The sequence below is a fragment of the Lathamus discolor genome, chromosome 12 (assembly GCF_037157495.1).
Source record: "Lathamus discolor isolate bLatDis1 chromosome 12, bLatDis1.hap1, whole genome shotgun sequence".
Classification (NCBI taxonomy): Eukaryota; Metazoa; Chordata; class Aves; order Psittaciformes; family Psittacidae; genus Lathamus; species Lathamus discolor.
Genome location: NC_088895.1, coordinates 9,973,965 through 9,989,226, shown reverse-complemented (window position 1 = coordinate 9,989,226; position 15,262 = coordinate 9,973,965). Strand labels below are relative to the sequence as shown.

Below are 15,262 nucleotides of genomic sequence, written 5' to 3'. Positions count from 1 at the left end.
ACTGGAAAACAAGGTGGGAATTAAGAAGCTCACATGAATGAGAAAATATTTTAATGAAAAAAAAAAAAATAAAAGGAATTATTTGCAAACACTGAATAAAAAGAAGTAAGTGAGCACCAGTTATTTTAGTCTTTTGTTCAAGTGGGTAAAATAAAGTCCGAACCATTTCCCACAAAATTATCATGAAAACAAGCAAAAATCTGTCTCAGCTGTTTATAACTTGAATTTATCATAGGTAAAATTAAGATTGATTTACTCCATAAAAGAAATATTGAATCTCCATATTTTTTTCAAGCTAAAATTTCAGTTCCCCCCCATCAAGGATGGGCCACTGATTTAAAAAATCCAGAGCATTTCACTTGTTTTGCTGAACAGAGCAAAGCTTCTTTCCCAGTTTTTCCGCATCAGACTGCATGGTAGATGCCTGATCCCCCATTCCCACCTCAGCTAAGTTCTTTAGGCAGAATATAGCTGCAAGAAGCACAGTGATTTTGGGAACCATCTCAGAAAAACAGCTCTGACCCCTGGCCATTCTGTGTAGAAGGGATTGTGTCCTCTGAGTTCAAGCTGCCTTAACTCATGTGAGGGGAATGTTGCTGTTCAGTAGGATACCAGTTTTATAGGATAAGGTCAAATACATGTGTAACTTGCCCGTGGACTATGGTACGTGCACATGTGAGGGAGTCTGAAGACTCCATACCTCCTGGGACTGTTCTGGTAATGGTCATAGTCTGTGCACTTACTGTCTGCCTGAAGCAAGCCAGAGAGTACAGGCAGCAGATATTCTGGTTCTCTTTATATGCAGTGTTCACAATCCCATTCTTCACTACCAGTTCTTACTCTGCAGAGCAGTAGCAAAGTTTGATCTTTACTTGTTCTTGTCATCTAACTTTCATAAATTTCTTCTTGCTTGCCCTCAAACTTGATTTTCTGGTCTCCCAGACTAGGTTTCCGATTATTTTCTGTTAACTCCTATAGGTCAGTACTACAAGTTCAGTATCATCTCAAAATCTAACATGATATAGTCTGTTTTCCTTCTGTTCATGTCAGTGCTAAAAACAAGACTTAAACTTGCAACTGGAAGGAAAACAGTAAAGGCACTGACCTATAATTAACGAGGCAAGGAAAAGTGCAAGAAGTATGGAGGAATTCACTTACTGAGTGCCTGAGAGAAACATTTATTCAGTCATTGGAGAAGAAAATGAAGAGGTAGAGGAACGCAGCACTTGCAAAGGACCAGTCAGATTCAGACAGAGACGAATACAATAGATGAGCTATTCCTAAGACAGATGTCACAGAAGCATAAAACATAACTGAAACTGCTACAATAATTCCATAGGCTCCAGATGAGATTTTGATAGTGCTTGTCTGTCAGAAGAAGATAAAACAAGCCTCAGAATGTGTAGTTTCTCTGACAAACTGATCAGACTAGCAGCAACAAGTCAAAGTCTATAGACAATAGGCTGAGGAACAGTGCAGTGTCACAGATAGGAATACTACGATGGCTGCTATACCCAGGTTGAAAACACAAGTGAGAAAAACACATATTCAGAAAAAAATGAGCTTTAGCACTCCACATTACGAACTGAGACACAACAAAAGTCCTGTTACACCAAGTAACATCCTGCAACGCTCTCGCTGCATTTTGGGGGGAATTTTTCTTCATCCCTTGATCTTCACTGTCTCCCAACAACCTCCTAGGTAGAAGTTGTAGGCCATAAAGGTAAGATTTGACACAACTGATTAACTGAAAGATTACCTTGTGACCTACTGCAGCAGCTAAAAATCACCCAAGGTCTGTGAATGCTCCCCCTGCACCTAAAGACAGTTACTATCAAGACATCTCTGAGGAATCTTCAGTTTTGAATTTGCTGTTCCTGATTTAGGCTGCCAAAGCCCAAATTTGTTAGCACTGCAAATATGCTGCCAACTTCATCATTTTTTCTGAAGCTGCTGAAAAGAGAACAGTTGAAAAGTATCCCTTCATGAACCATCTCTTTTATTACTATTGATGCAATTTGATTATTTGATGAGAACCTATAATGCATACGAAGACATTCTAAACATCAAGACTATAAATACCATAACAAAGGTCTGCTATGTATAGTATCCTCTACTTAAAAATATTTCTCTTTTATCAGGGTCTGATCCAAACCGCATGCATAATTCTGATAGGAATAGATGAAAGGATGAAAGGAACATATGACTGCATAGAAATAGAAAGAAAACAAACAAATAAATGCTTCAACAGCAATTACTGTACCATTACTCTGACCTACTGCTACTCAGACAAAGAGTCTAAATGAAAAGGCAAGAAAAGACAGTTGATGCTGATACATGTATTTTAAACTACTGCAGCAGAAACAAGAAGGAACATTTACAGCAATACCCAAAGTTGTGATAAAGGGTGGAAAAAAGGTAACAGCAGCAGCAACCAACTGTGTAAGGATCACAGATCTTAGGTATCTCTTTAGTTAACATTTCATCCATTACACAAACGAAGCATTAGCAAAAGCAAAGAGAAAAGAGCACTGATATACCACTTGAAATAGCAGCCTGCTGGATAGCGCTTGGCAAATACCATTTTAATTCTTAAGGGAATGCATAGGGCTATCTGGTTTATACTTTTCTAACCAGTAAATTCAGTCTGAATTCCAGACCTTGAGAAGCTGGGTGGTTTCAAGCAACAGCAAGTCCAAAGAAATCTACAAAGAGGCAAACATGAGAACATAAAGGGACCCTGCACTTGGATGCAGTATTGCTAAGATTGTCCACAGCTTCAAACCAAACTGGCCAGAAAATGTTAAGGAACCTGAAAGCAGAAAAGATTCACATAATTCAAAAGCTTCACATGCACAGCTCTGCTGCTGACCATTTATTAAATAATAACAAAACCGTCTGTTTCTTCAGTGGCAAACAAGTATCTTGCCAACTTTCTCACAAATGGTACCACCATGTTCATATTCCACAGGTTAAAAAAGCAAAACATCTTTATTGAACAAAAGGTTCCAAAGCTAATAATGGTTGTGAGAAGTTCTTTTGTATGAAGGATTTGCACATCTCAGAATATACTGAAAAGCTGCCTTAGACTTGTGGTCTATTCACTCAAAATGCCACAGTAGCACTGAAGATAATTTTGGGGGGGGACTTCAGCAACTGTTATTCTTGAGTAAACGGGCAACCAGAAAAAGGTTCAAATATCTTGTACAGGCACCCTACACAGATCTACAAACCAGAACTAGCACTATATAGGGCACAGAGAAGACAAAAGAAACTCATGCTTCAATGGAAGCCTTCATTTCAGCTGGAGGTAAAACTATACTTAAATTACAAAACAAGAAGCTAAAGGATTGTGTCTGATTCTCTGTGCATTCTTATCAAGTCAGCTCAGAAGTTCAGAAGAATCCATTTACATTGTCTGCTTCAATTTTCACATCCCAGCAATAAAGTAAACCACTAGCCAACATTTTCTTTCACCAGTCCATCTCATCATCACCACTGCCACCCACTGTTTGCAACATGAAGGAGCTTAAAATAAACCCCAAAGACTTGAAGAGGGAGAGAATGAATTAAGTATTTCTATGATCTGTATCATCTGTCAAAACCTACATTTTTTCACTGTAAGTGGTTTGTTGCATTATTAATATGGATATTCAAAATCTTTTCCAATAGTTTAGTAACATGGATTACAACAAAAAAATATAAAAACATCTTTATGACATCTTTCTATTAGAAGTTTTTTATGCGCCCTTTATCATGCTGCTGTTTGAAAAGGTTTGGATAGTTATTAATTGTAACATCATAGGATGGAATCAACTTATGTTCTTAGAATTTTTTAATCACACAGATGGTTTCATTATTTCTTTATTTTTTTTTTCCCCTTACACGGCTCTTCTATTCTTAGAGGCCTCTGAGTTCTTCACGTTGTCCAGCAATCAGGACAATCAGAATGCCATATTCCTGTTTCTAACTCAGCCACTAGTAATTAATTAATGTGGCAAAAAATGTATATTCTCATCTGAGAAGAGGGACAGATACTTGCTCTTTACAGCAAGTAAAACAGGTCCTTTATTCTGAGCAGGCGAGGCAGTTTAAAAGGAAAAGGGAAAGCAGAAAACTGATTTTCCAGAGGTTACAGAAAGCCACTGGGTACCCTGACTCCTAAATCACCATTGTGAACCACGACATTGCCCAGCTTTCATAAAGGTAACTCCAACAAGGCAAAGTGATTGCAATTCTATAAAAGGATAATAATACCTGACAAAAAAAAAAAAAAAGGGACAAGAAATCATGCTTTATAAGGTCTTTTAAAAATATAAACTAGTGACCATTCCAAGCCATCATTTTCCCATTTTAAAGCCTATCAAACACAAACATTTCTGCCTCCACAAAATATCAAACAGTATGTAATCCTCAATCTTGTTGGAGAAGCCAGCGTTCATGGGTAGCTTTTCTGAAGAGATTTTGTTTATTTTTGAAGATACAGAGCATGCTGTCATGTCTGTAGTATAGGATGGCTCAGCAGAAACCCATTAAAACCACTTTACTGGGCAGATGGTGTCAAAGAGTCAGAAGTATATAACAGAATCCTACTGTGCACAAGTGTTCAGTATGCAAGAAATCATCTTGTATCAGACAACTGATGCAGGGGAAGACAGTCAACCACAAAGGTTATAGCATAGCACAGCTGAAGTCATGATAGCCTTACAACTATTTGCCTAGTAATATGGAAATGGATACAGAATAAGAGAACCTTAACTGATAAACCCTGAGTAAAGAAGGGAGGATCTATGGAAAGCATCATATCAAGCTTCAAAAAGCAATACATCGCTTTTATTGTCCATCACTAAGGGTATAACTACTCTTTGTCTGTTAGAGGGATATCAAAACTCAAAAAGACTAAACCAAGGTTTTAAAAGTGTCTACAATATTTTGGATTCCCATCTTTTCCCATTCTGATTTAAAGGACTGCTGAGCAGTTGGCATTTCAGCAGGATTTCTAAGAATCAGTACAAAGAATCTCATTAGAGGCAACAGGAAGTAGTGGCCTTGCCTCTCCAGTCTTAGAGGATGACAAATTTCAATTAGTCACATATCAGCTATGCACTAGCACACCAGCAGATTATGAGACACTCCTTTTGCATATGTTCCTTTTCCATTCCCTTTTACAGAAGGCAGCCTAAGTTTTTCTAGTATTTTCAATTCTTCAGGCGAGCTCGACACCTAACAAAGCACCTGAGTTATAAAGATCTTGTGATCTGAGTTAAATAGTTCCTAAACATAGTAGATGCAGCAAAAATTAGTGCAAATCGGACATTAGCGCAGACTGAAAGTATTAATTTAATGCTGCTTACAGTGTAACAAAGCATTATAACAAACTTACGGAATGCATATGCACCTATTTCCTCTGTTAGGCAGAAAAATTGCTCTATTTTGCCCCAAGTCTCATGCTGTTGACCACATAAAGATATCCTTCTCCAGCTCAAGAGCTACCTGACCAAACTACTTCTATTTCTGAAACATGCTGAAGATGACAGGAGGGTAACTGCTGATGCATGGTAGATTTACATGTTTATTACACTGGGAAGTTCTGCAAAGCTGAATAGTTCCTTCAACAGTAGCACAAAACACATCCACTGAAACAACATCAGGACCCACCTTCATAGCAGGGAAATCTGACAGTACACCTGATATGGCTAACAGCACACCTGATACGGCTACCAGCAATGTAGGAAATCAAATGTAAGAATTTGCCGTGCATAGACAAGAAAACTAACTACCTAATGTATATTACCAAATTAAAATTAACCAAGCAAGACTGATTACATTAAGACAGAGATGCACAACTCTGAAGGATACAGATATTTCACCTTTGGCACTATTTTCTTGAAGACAAATGGAATTAGTCACTGAGGCTCAGGAGAAAATGGAGGATACAAGTACGTGCTAATACAGAATCTTTGATATGTGAGTGGATTGAAAACTAAGAGGTATTGTTTCCTTTCTTATATTATGGATTGGATTAATATTCAGAGACACTATTAGCTACTTATCTCTGGCAATTTTGGATTCCTCCTCTTGTACAATGAATTTACGGAATGCACACTGAAGACATACAGTTTGAAAAATATAAAAAAACAAGCAAGTGATGATGAAGACCAACAAAATTAAGGTCCTGAAATCATTTAGCATTAGATGAGACTAATCTCTCTGTCTTAAAAATCTGAGGATTTTTTCAACATGTAAGGCATGCAGCCTCACCTGTGTTAATATCTGGACACCTGCCTTATTCCTTAGCAAGAAGTATGTGGACTGACTGCTCAACAGTCTGCCTACTTGAAAGCAAAGAGATCAAAAGGCATGCTGTAGAGCATCCCAGTTCAACTAGAGAGGACACTTCTGTTGCTTCTTAGTCTGGCCCTGTAAACCCATATACATCAAGAATAAAAAGTGTGTTGACACCTTTCCACACTGCTGCTTGGTATGCTCAGTATTACCACTGCTACTTTTTTCTCTTTAACTAGCTAACTCATGTATTTTGCTCTTTTTACAGGACCTACGTTATTCAATATCCTTCGTGTTCTACGGTCTACATGGTGAATTTTACATGTGGTTTTATTTTGCTTGCTCTAGCTGCAAAACTGCAAACTAATGAGGCCAAATGTGTTTCACCAAGAGAAGAGGCGCTATTAAGAGACACCATTAGAAGAAAAGCAAACGAGTATAAAATTGAATAAATTAAGGCTGGAAAATGGTTACTAACCATTCCCATATCAAAATCCTGGAAAGCCTAATCCAAAGCATCTTACACAGCATTACGACGCATAAGTCTTTATTTACAAATGAAACCCCAAATAACTAAACAAACCAAATCAATTCATAGGAACTTTAAAAACAGAGCTCAATGGGCCTTTGAGAAAGTGAAGTAACTACAGCAGTAGGGAACAGGCCTTCTATTTTGTAAATCTGGGGTAGTGTGACATCAGCACAGATAACTCACTACCAACCATTTCTACGTGATCTGTACAAGAAACAAAAACGTGTGCATTTTGCTGAGCAGCTTTCAGAGAGACAAACATCTGCAACAGAGAAAACTGGCTCCAAAAACCTTTCTGGAAAGGTTAATTTAAAATACCCCAACAACTAACTGAGGGTGCAAGAACAAACAAACATCCTCTGTGAGTATAGTGGAAGCCTTTTAGGAAGTTAATTGACCATTAAGTGACTGGCAGACTATTCCTACATTGCTTCACTGAACCACTACTCAATGTTGATTTAAGTGACCCTATGCTGCAGTGGATTAGAAACACACACCATCAGCAATTGTGTCTGAAGTACTGAGGCAATACCAAACAGCTCAGAGAAACACTTTAAATTACTACAGTTAGTCTTGCTACAGCAGTTTTTCCTCAATCCTTTTAAGGACAAGAGCCATCTAACTTTTTGCAAGAAATCCAGACCATCTTACACATTGTCACAAGGTCTCTGTTTACAACCAAACACAAATTGGGATGCACTCTGAAAGAGGCCTTGTTACTTCTATTTCCTCCCTTGTTTTTTCCTCCTAGCTTGCACGCATAAGGTTTCTGGCACTGGTTTCACAACACGGCTCAGATGTTCTATGAATCACCACTAGTGTGTGGGCCACAGGCGGAAAAATACCACTCCAGAAAACTGTCTACGCTCTGAATTAAAGCCTACTAAATGCAATGAAACTCTATGCAGTGACTGTAACGGGCTCTGAATCACACCCACTGGGGATCAATAGATGGATGCAAAAACTTATATCATAGAGCCGGAAGTTAGATCATTCTCTAGGTCAAGTTTATTACTAAACTAGAAAAAACTAGGTCATACCACTAAACTAGAAAGTGGAAGCTTGCGTAGATACTACATAGGCTGTACTTCTTTGAAGGACAAAGAGTTTCAATCCATTAGCTTTGTGGGGCCGTTAGACTAACACCTTATGCTGGAATTAAGTCTGTTCAATAAAAGATGAAATCAAGAACACGAAGAAGCCAATCCTCATTCTACAGTTAATTTTTTCCCCCATGGAGGAGGGTGAAGTAGCTTAACATCTTCAAATATATACTTTAAATATATACTTTAAATATGCTTGTAATAATTAGTGTTATCTAAATGTCTCTGAACAATTTAAAATCCACTTCGTTTTGAACTGTCATTAATAATGCAGCAGGCAATATTACAAAGACTGCTGAAAATTAAGTAATTTAATGTAACACTTTATAAACCAAACCTCCGAACCAGAATCTCAGCTGCCTCTTCAGCTTCTCTGCAATAAATCCATCTAGAGTCATGTTTATGCATCCTAGGACCTGTGATAGACTGCCACTAGACTTGGCATCCACAACAACCTCAGGAGGCTGATCTAGCGCAAATGCAGCATGAAAAATCAGATTATCTTTTGATTTTTCTCTTTTATTAAATAAAATTGATCTTTATTGAATAAAGCTGCTTTTATTAATATCAAAAACATTGGTTGGTGTCAGAGAGCCTGCCAGTCCTATGGAACTAATAAAAGAAAAGACAGAAGTAAAAAATGAGAACATTACAGGGAAATACTAGAAACAAAATCACATTAAGCCAGTATTGCAGCTGACAAATAAAACATGGGTCTGGCTGTAGATTTTTTGTTGTTTAGTCCGAATTTATTATTTTTACTAAAAGAAAAGAAATAAAAATGGGGCTTCTCCCAGAAGTACACAGTGGCAAGAAACATAGTAAGAGCAAAAGTGCAAGTTAAATTCCCTTTCCCTTGTATATTGTCTCAAACAACACTAAGTTAAATGCAGCTGGGACAAAGTAGAAAAACTTTGGGTTTATGGGAACATCTTAAACCTTAAGGTAAAAAGATTTCCTTTATTGTTTGGGTTTTTAAGAAAACTTTCTGGGTTTCTGCACATGGGCAAAGCTTACAAGAAAAACTACTGATCAGACCTGTACTTTATGCTCATATAAGTTGTGGCCAACTGAAATCAGCATGCAATAAATGTTCTATATGTACCAATTGCACACAGAGTAAGAGATGCCTATGATGAGTCTGTCCACAAGCAATGTCAGCACTGTTACTTTCAGAAAAAGAATGTAAAAATGTGATGAAAAATCATCACAAACAAAATCTTTCAACATGAATTGAGACTCAGCAATGAACTCCTAAGTCACCACCAAGGAGAGGAAAAAAAGAGAATACGTATCTCAGATCCCATATACAGCATTATTCTGCATTACCAATATACAATCAGTGTTCCAGATTAATGAACTTCAAAAGTAGAAAGTGCTGAAGCACAGATTTTTGCACTCTTCAGCTTTTCATTTTCCATGTTTCTACTTCTGTTAAGTCCACAGTGCACTTCAGTGTCAGCAGAAGATCTGCATATACAGATCTTCAGAAATGGCCCACAGCCTTCTGGAAGACAGAACGTAACTAATAAGTTCAGCTATGTAGTTCTTTGTACACCACTACCCCCACTGAAGACAGAAGATGCACAAGTGAGATTAAAGTGAAATAGCTTCCTATAAAACTACAATTCATAGATATAATCCACTAAAATTGTAACAGAAATGCTATGTGGACCGAATGATGCATTCTGATACTAAGTATAATCACAGAATCAGTAAAATTACATAGAGTAAACCAAAGATAGAGTTTGTCCATAAGAAGACAAACAAAATCCATACTGTAACATTCAGTACAAATCAAGAGGGTTCAAACAATACTGTAATATGGAAAATTCCGAAGAAAACAGAAGCAATTTAAATCCAAATATCTAGATATTTCTCTATTATAATGTAACCAAAACTAAGCATTTGGGGGTTTAGGTTTCTGGGAGATTTCTACACACATACAAGATAACAGAGGGACAGCTAACTCCAACAGCTTGTACATAACAAGGAGATTGCCATCACTGTGTATGTACTATCCACATCTCTAGGCTATGAGGAACACTCTTAGGGGTATACAAGAAAATCCTGCCTAATACAGTTGCCAAGCTTCCACTTCCAAAAAAAAAAAAAACAGAGAAAGGAAATCAAAACAGCAGCTGTGTGGCCTGAGATCTCATTAGAAAGCAACTCGCAGGAAGACTGCAGCCCAGGATGAGAGAGAAGAACAAGGAACGCTGAGCAGAATGCAGGCAGGAAAAAAAAAAAAATCATTAAAATGTTCATTTGTTTTGTTACTGTTGAACTTAGACCTGAAATGTGATATTTATTCAGGAGTTTTATTTGACAACAAACATTTATAATGTAAAAGGCTCCTCAATCTTAAGTCTCACAATATACATCCTGAAATTGTTTAGCATCTCACAGGAAATACTCAGTTCATTACAGACTTAAGCCAAGCATGGAACCTGAATTTCAAGTAAAGTATTAAAGTTTTTATTCTGCTCCAACGAGTCCAGTGAGAGGTTTTCCCCTTAAACAAAGGAACAAAAAGTCCACTTTACTGTGCCTGCTGTATCACTCTGTGTTTTCATTAATGTCAACTGGACTTCAGTTATTTTTTAATTGAACATTTCTGAAAATTTTCTTTTTGTAGTTGATACCAAACAGCAAAATACCCAACTGACTGAGGATAAGCACTGGCTCCCTAGAACTGACTGCAGAAAACTCCTAATTGAAGTCAAACTGAAATGCAACTGCCCCTGTAACTACATTTATACTGTCATGTAAACTGCCCATTGTCTATATATATACACATATATGTACACACACAGGTATAATTAGACTGACAATTTATGAAAATACATGGATTACATCAGTAACAAATTGTTCTGATAAGAACATGAAGCTCCATTGAAAACAAGGTTTCATTTCTCAGGCTGGAGCTGTTTTCTACATTTAGAAGATACAAGCAAAGCAAAAGCACAATAGTATTCTCAAGTCTTCAATGTTATTACCTGAAAGATTTGGAAATACGGCAGTAAAAAGGTGTGTTGCCATGGTTCTGAGTAATCAGCAACAGACTATGCACAATAGACAGCTGATTGCTGTTGCATGTTAGATGTTTTTTACCTCTTTAAGAAAACTTTGTCATCATGTCATAAATGAGAGAGGTTTTCTATTAGCCACAGAAAGGCATCAAAGAAACGTACACTCTGTAGTAGTAATCAAGTCTGATTACTACTACATCTATCTTCTTATGGAGGGGAGGGGAAATCAACCTTTTATGCTATCAAATTTATACTGTAGATTTCTAGAACACTCTGGTCTTCCCAGAGTATGCAAAGGCATCATAGTACAGATGGAGTCTGCTATTGAATACGGAAATACATTATTCCATTAAAGATAGATACTAGACAGCAAAGAGTCGCAACAATCACACGTTAATATACTGGATACCCAAAGTGCAAAATAAATAGGACAGACAATAACAGTAATTCTAATGGGCTCTCATGTATCTGGTTTCATAGAGTCACAGAATTGTTTAGGTTGGAAAAGACCTTTTAACATCATAGTATCCACCGCTAATATTGCACTGCCAAGTCTACCACTAAACTATTTCCCTAAGTACCACTTCTGCACATCTTTTACATACCACCAGGGTCTGTGACTCCACTACTTCCCTGGGCGGCCCGTTCCAATGCTCGATAACCCTTTTGGTGAAGAAATTTTTCCCAATAACCAAACTAAACCTCTCCTGGCACAACTTGTTCCAATTCCTATCAGAGTTAATAAGACTTCACAATCACAATACACACAAAAAATCTCACTCATCAGTTTTCATACGATTTTTTTTCCACCCAGAAGACCTCCTTTCCAAGTCAAGTTTTCTGCCTATGTTTATCATTCAATGGAGATCTAAATAACATTTAAGAATAAAGTCATATGAGTGCTGTAATTGCTGAGCTGGCAATAAAACAAACACTGTACTCTGTAGGACTGAAATGCCACTTTCACTCCAATCTTGGAATAGCTGAAATCTCAGCCAAACACTGCGTTAATGCCATGTTAAGGCTGCAAACTGAAACACACCAAAAAAGACAGGAGATGAAAAAGTTTATATTCTTACTGCATTGTCAGCCTACCTAAAGTACTGATATTCCTTATAATGAACTACATAATTTGCAGCCCAGCTGGGAAACCAAAAGGTATTCGTGTGCAAAGTGAATGAAGCAATCCTTTCAAAAGGCTCAAAAGACATCCAATCCCTGCTGCTAATGCATTTCCAATTGCAACTTTAAAACTGTACTTATGTAGGCACTGCGTTTAGGTAACATTTGAGCAGATTTACAATTTTGTTGCTTGCTTTCTTAGCCTGTTCTAAGGAAAAATGGAGAAAGGAATGTGATACAGGGAACCACCATGGAAACACAAAGCTGTGTATTTTGCCTTCTGTCCATAAGTTCAGTTCTGGGACTAGTAAAATAAGTAACTAGTAAAAACAACTCACTTAAGAAAAAAGAAAGGTGCTGGTATCTGGAAGAGTAAAAAGATGTTAAACTATTTTAAATAGTGATGTTTATATGCAGAACTCTTTATAAGCATGTTTGCAAAATCATAGACAAAATATATATGCCATTATTCTCTTAAGATTAACCAAGACTGAATTTTTATTTTCCTGCTAAAGCATAACTGTATAGCTGTTGATGAACAATCTCTGCTCAGTTAAAATGTGCACTTCTCCTAATTTATATTCCATAAGAATTCTCAGAATCATCTAAATTAAGTATTGCAAAAATGCATTCACCTTTTGGAGAGGCTGTCACTGAAAACTAAGTTCACAGGAGGACCTGAATGCACACAAACACATGTGCATTGCCTATACGCTGGTTTTTTGATTCTTACTATAAACACACTCGAGGGCAACAAGAAGGTGTCACTGAGTCATCTGAAGTCACGCTGTCAGGACATTCTAACTCTATTCAGCATGAAAAATACCAGACACCTGGTTCAGGCTCTCATCAAAGCTTCTGAACATTTCAGTAAGCACGTATACCTCTGGTTCAGTAAAGCTTTGCCAGCCAGTCTGAGATACAGGATTTTTTATTACAACATAACAGAGAGGAAGCTAACTCCAACAGCTTGCACCTCGAAAGATTTCACATTTGCAGATAACAAACCTTTTGTCATCCAAAACTGAGTTACCAACAAACCTAATCAACAGCATCTACTACATGATTGAAAATGCAATAGCCAGGTAACAAATACCTTAGTAAATGGGCAGACTTTTATCACAGTCAACCAACAAAACCCCAGCCACTTGGGATTTCCCATCAAGGTATCTCTGCTCCTGACTAGCACAGGACTCTCCCCGAGTCTTTCAGTCATGAACTGTGGGTATTGACAGTCAAGGCATTGCCAAGAGAGGGGGCAGAGGCTGTGGATGCAAAATAAATGAGAAACAAGATGCAGTGAAGAGATTGAGACTTACCTTTGGAAAAAACTGCTGCCAGGCTCAAAAGGAGAGGTGACAACAGATGCCCCATATTGCTAATCCCAGAAGTGCACATCCTAGGGTGTGTTAATGACTCAGTTTTGCACACTTTGTAGTCAAAATAAAACTCGCTCAGCTGGAGAGGCTACATTATCAGAATAGGTCATCCGGAGAGAGTAAAAGCATTTCCTTCAGAGAGACTTACTTCTTTAGCTTTAACCCTCCCCTTTTCTCCCTTCTTTCTTCAAAACAGATGATGCTGTAAAGAAAACCCCTCTGCTCTCAGTAAATAAATAGGAAACAGTTCAGGCTGAAATCTCGGTCCGGGGCTCCAGTAGCCTGAGGCAGGGAAGCAGTCCCCGACCCCACAACACCCCGAGCGGTGGGGGCAAGGCGCTGGGCAGGCGCCGCGGGCCTTCGGGGCTCCGGCTCCTTGGGCAGATACGCTCCTGCTACTGGCGCCTCACGAAGCCAGCGCCCGCATCCCGCTGGAAAAGCACGGCGGCTCCCCGGGCGTCACCAAAGTTTTCCTTTGGGTGATGCTGATCAGCCCTGAAATCATCCAGACACGGAGGCTGGGGTTTGTTGTTGCGCGCCCTCTCTCCCTCTCTTTTTATAAGTTCTCGATCTCCTTATTGACTTGTCTGACTTTCTGCAAGAGCGGGAGGGGGCGAGCGCGACTCCCCCCAGAAGGTCATTGCCACAGACGTGCCTACTGCTCCCGGGGCCGGCGGGCGCAGCGGCCGGCGGGTACCTCCCGCTCCAGCCGATGCTGCTCGGCTTGAGCCCGTAGCGGGGTGCCGGCCCCGGCCAGCCCGGCAGCCCGCCTCCTTCGGCCCCGGCCCATCCTACGCGTGCCGCGGCTGCTGTTTACACAGAGACTGAGATTTCAGCCGGGAGATGTCGCGGAAAGCACGAAAAGAGGAGGGAAACAAATAAATAAATAAGCTCCCGAGCCAAGCCCCGCCTCGCACCAGGCAGCGCGGCAGCCCCAATCCCCGGGCAGCGGGGCGCGGAGCAGGGCGGAGCGGGGATGCCTGGCCCGGCCCCAGAGACGGTGCTGGGGGAAGGGGAGCACCGCCGCTCCCGGGGGCTGGAGCCCGGTGGCAGGTCAGCCTCGGCTCGGGGGAGGGAGGGCACAGAGCGGCTGCGCCTCCGGGTCTACGCGGCTTCTCCATGCAGGGTGTTACTGTGCTGCAGGGGATCCCGGAGCGCAGCGGCTGAGGTGGCACGGGGAGAGGCGCCGCCGGCAAGACCGACCGGCAGCCCGCTGACGACAGCGCACCGGGGCCAGCACAAGCCTAGCTGCCCCCTGCACCCGAAGAGCTGGCATCGCTGCGGCTGGCGGCAGCGGCAGAGCCCGCCGCCGGGCATGTGTGCTCTCCTGCAAGTGGTTTGGCGACGGCTCCTTCCCGCATCCAAACGCATCGTGTGCTGAGCATCCCTAAGGCACTCTTTTGAGTGGGCCGAACTATGCCGGTACGGCCGGCTTTAGGAAACAACGTGAGGACCATGCAGTACAATACTGCATCTGTATTGTACGAACAGGGAGAACACCTACGTTTGGTCTAACTCGCAGTGCTGGGGAAAAACAACTGACTTCAGGTTATCCATTAAGGAAGGTATCAATGCAAGAACCATTCAACCCTTTAGCCAAGCCTAATAATCAGACTGGTGTTATCCCTGGCAGACAGAAAGGCAGCAGAATGCAATTTACCACAGCCCAAACTTAAAAAAGTAGCTACAAGAACTTACATCAGTATGTTCCTTCACAGAAACATGTTTGGGAGCAATAAAACCACTAATTCAATTTTAACATCCATAATGCTGAAACTTTAAAACAAGTCTATCAAAATAAACTTTGAA

The 15,262-nt window shown here is 39.9% G+C and overlaps 1 protein-coding gene across 1 annotated transcript in view; it reads right to left on the bottom strand.

Annotated features, from left to right (window-relative positions):
- The window catches only part of TMEM132D (transmembrane protein 132D), a 241,735-nt gene extending 227,803 nt beyond the window's left edge, over positions 1 to 13,932 (bottom strand). Inside the window, 1 exon segment of the mRNA XM_065692254.1 lies at positions 13,394 to 13,932. Coding sequence (XP_065548326.1) covers positions 13,394 to 13,472 — 79 coding nt within the window. The 5' untranslated portion in view covers positions 13,473 to 13,932.
- Positions 13,933 to 15,262: the final 1,330 nt, after the last annotated feature.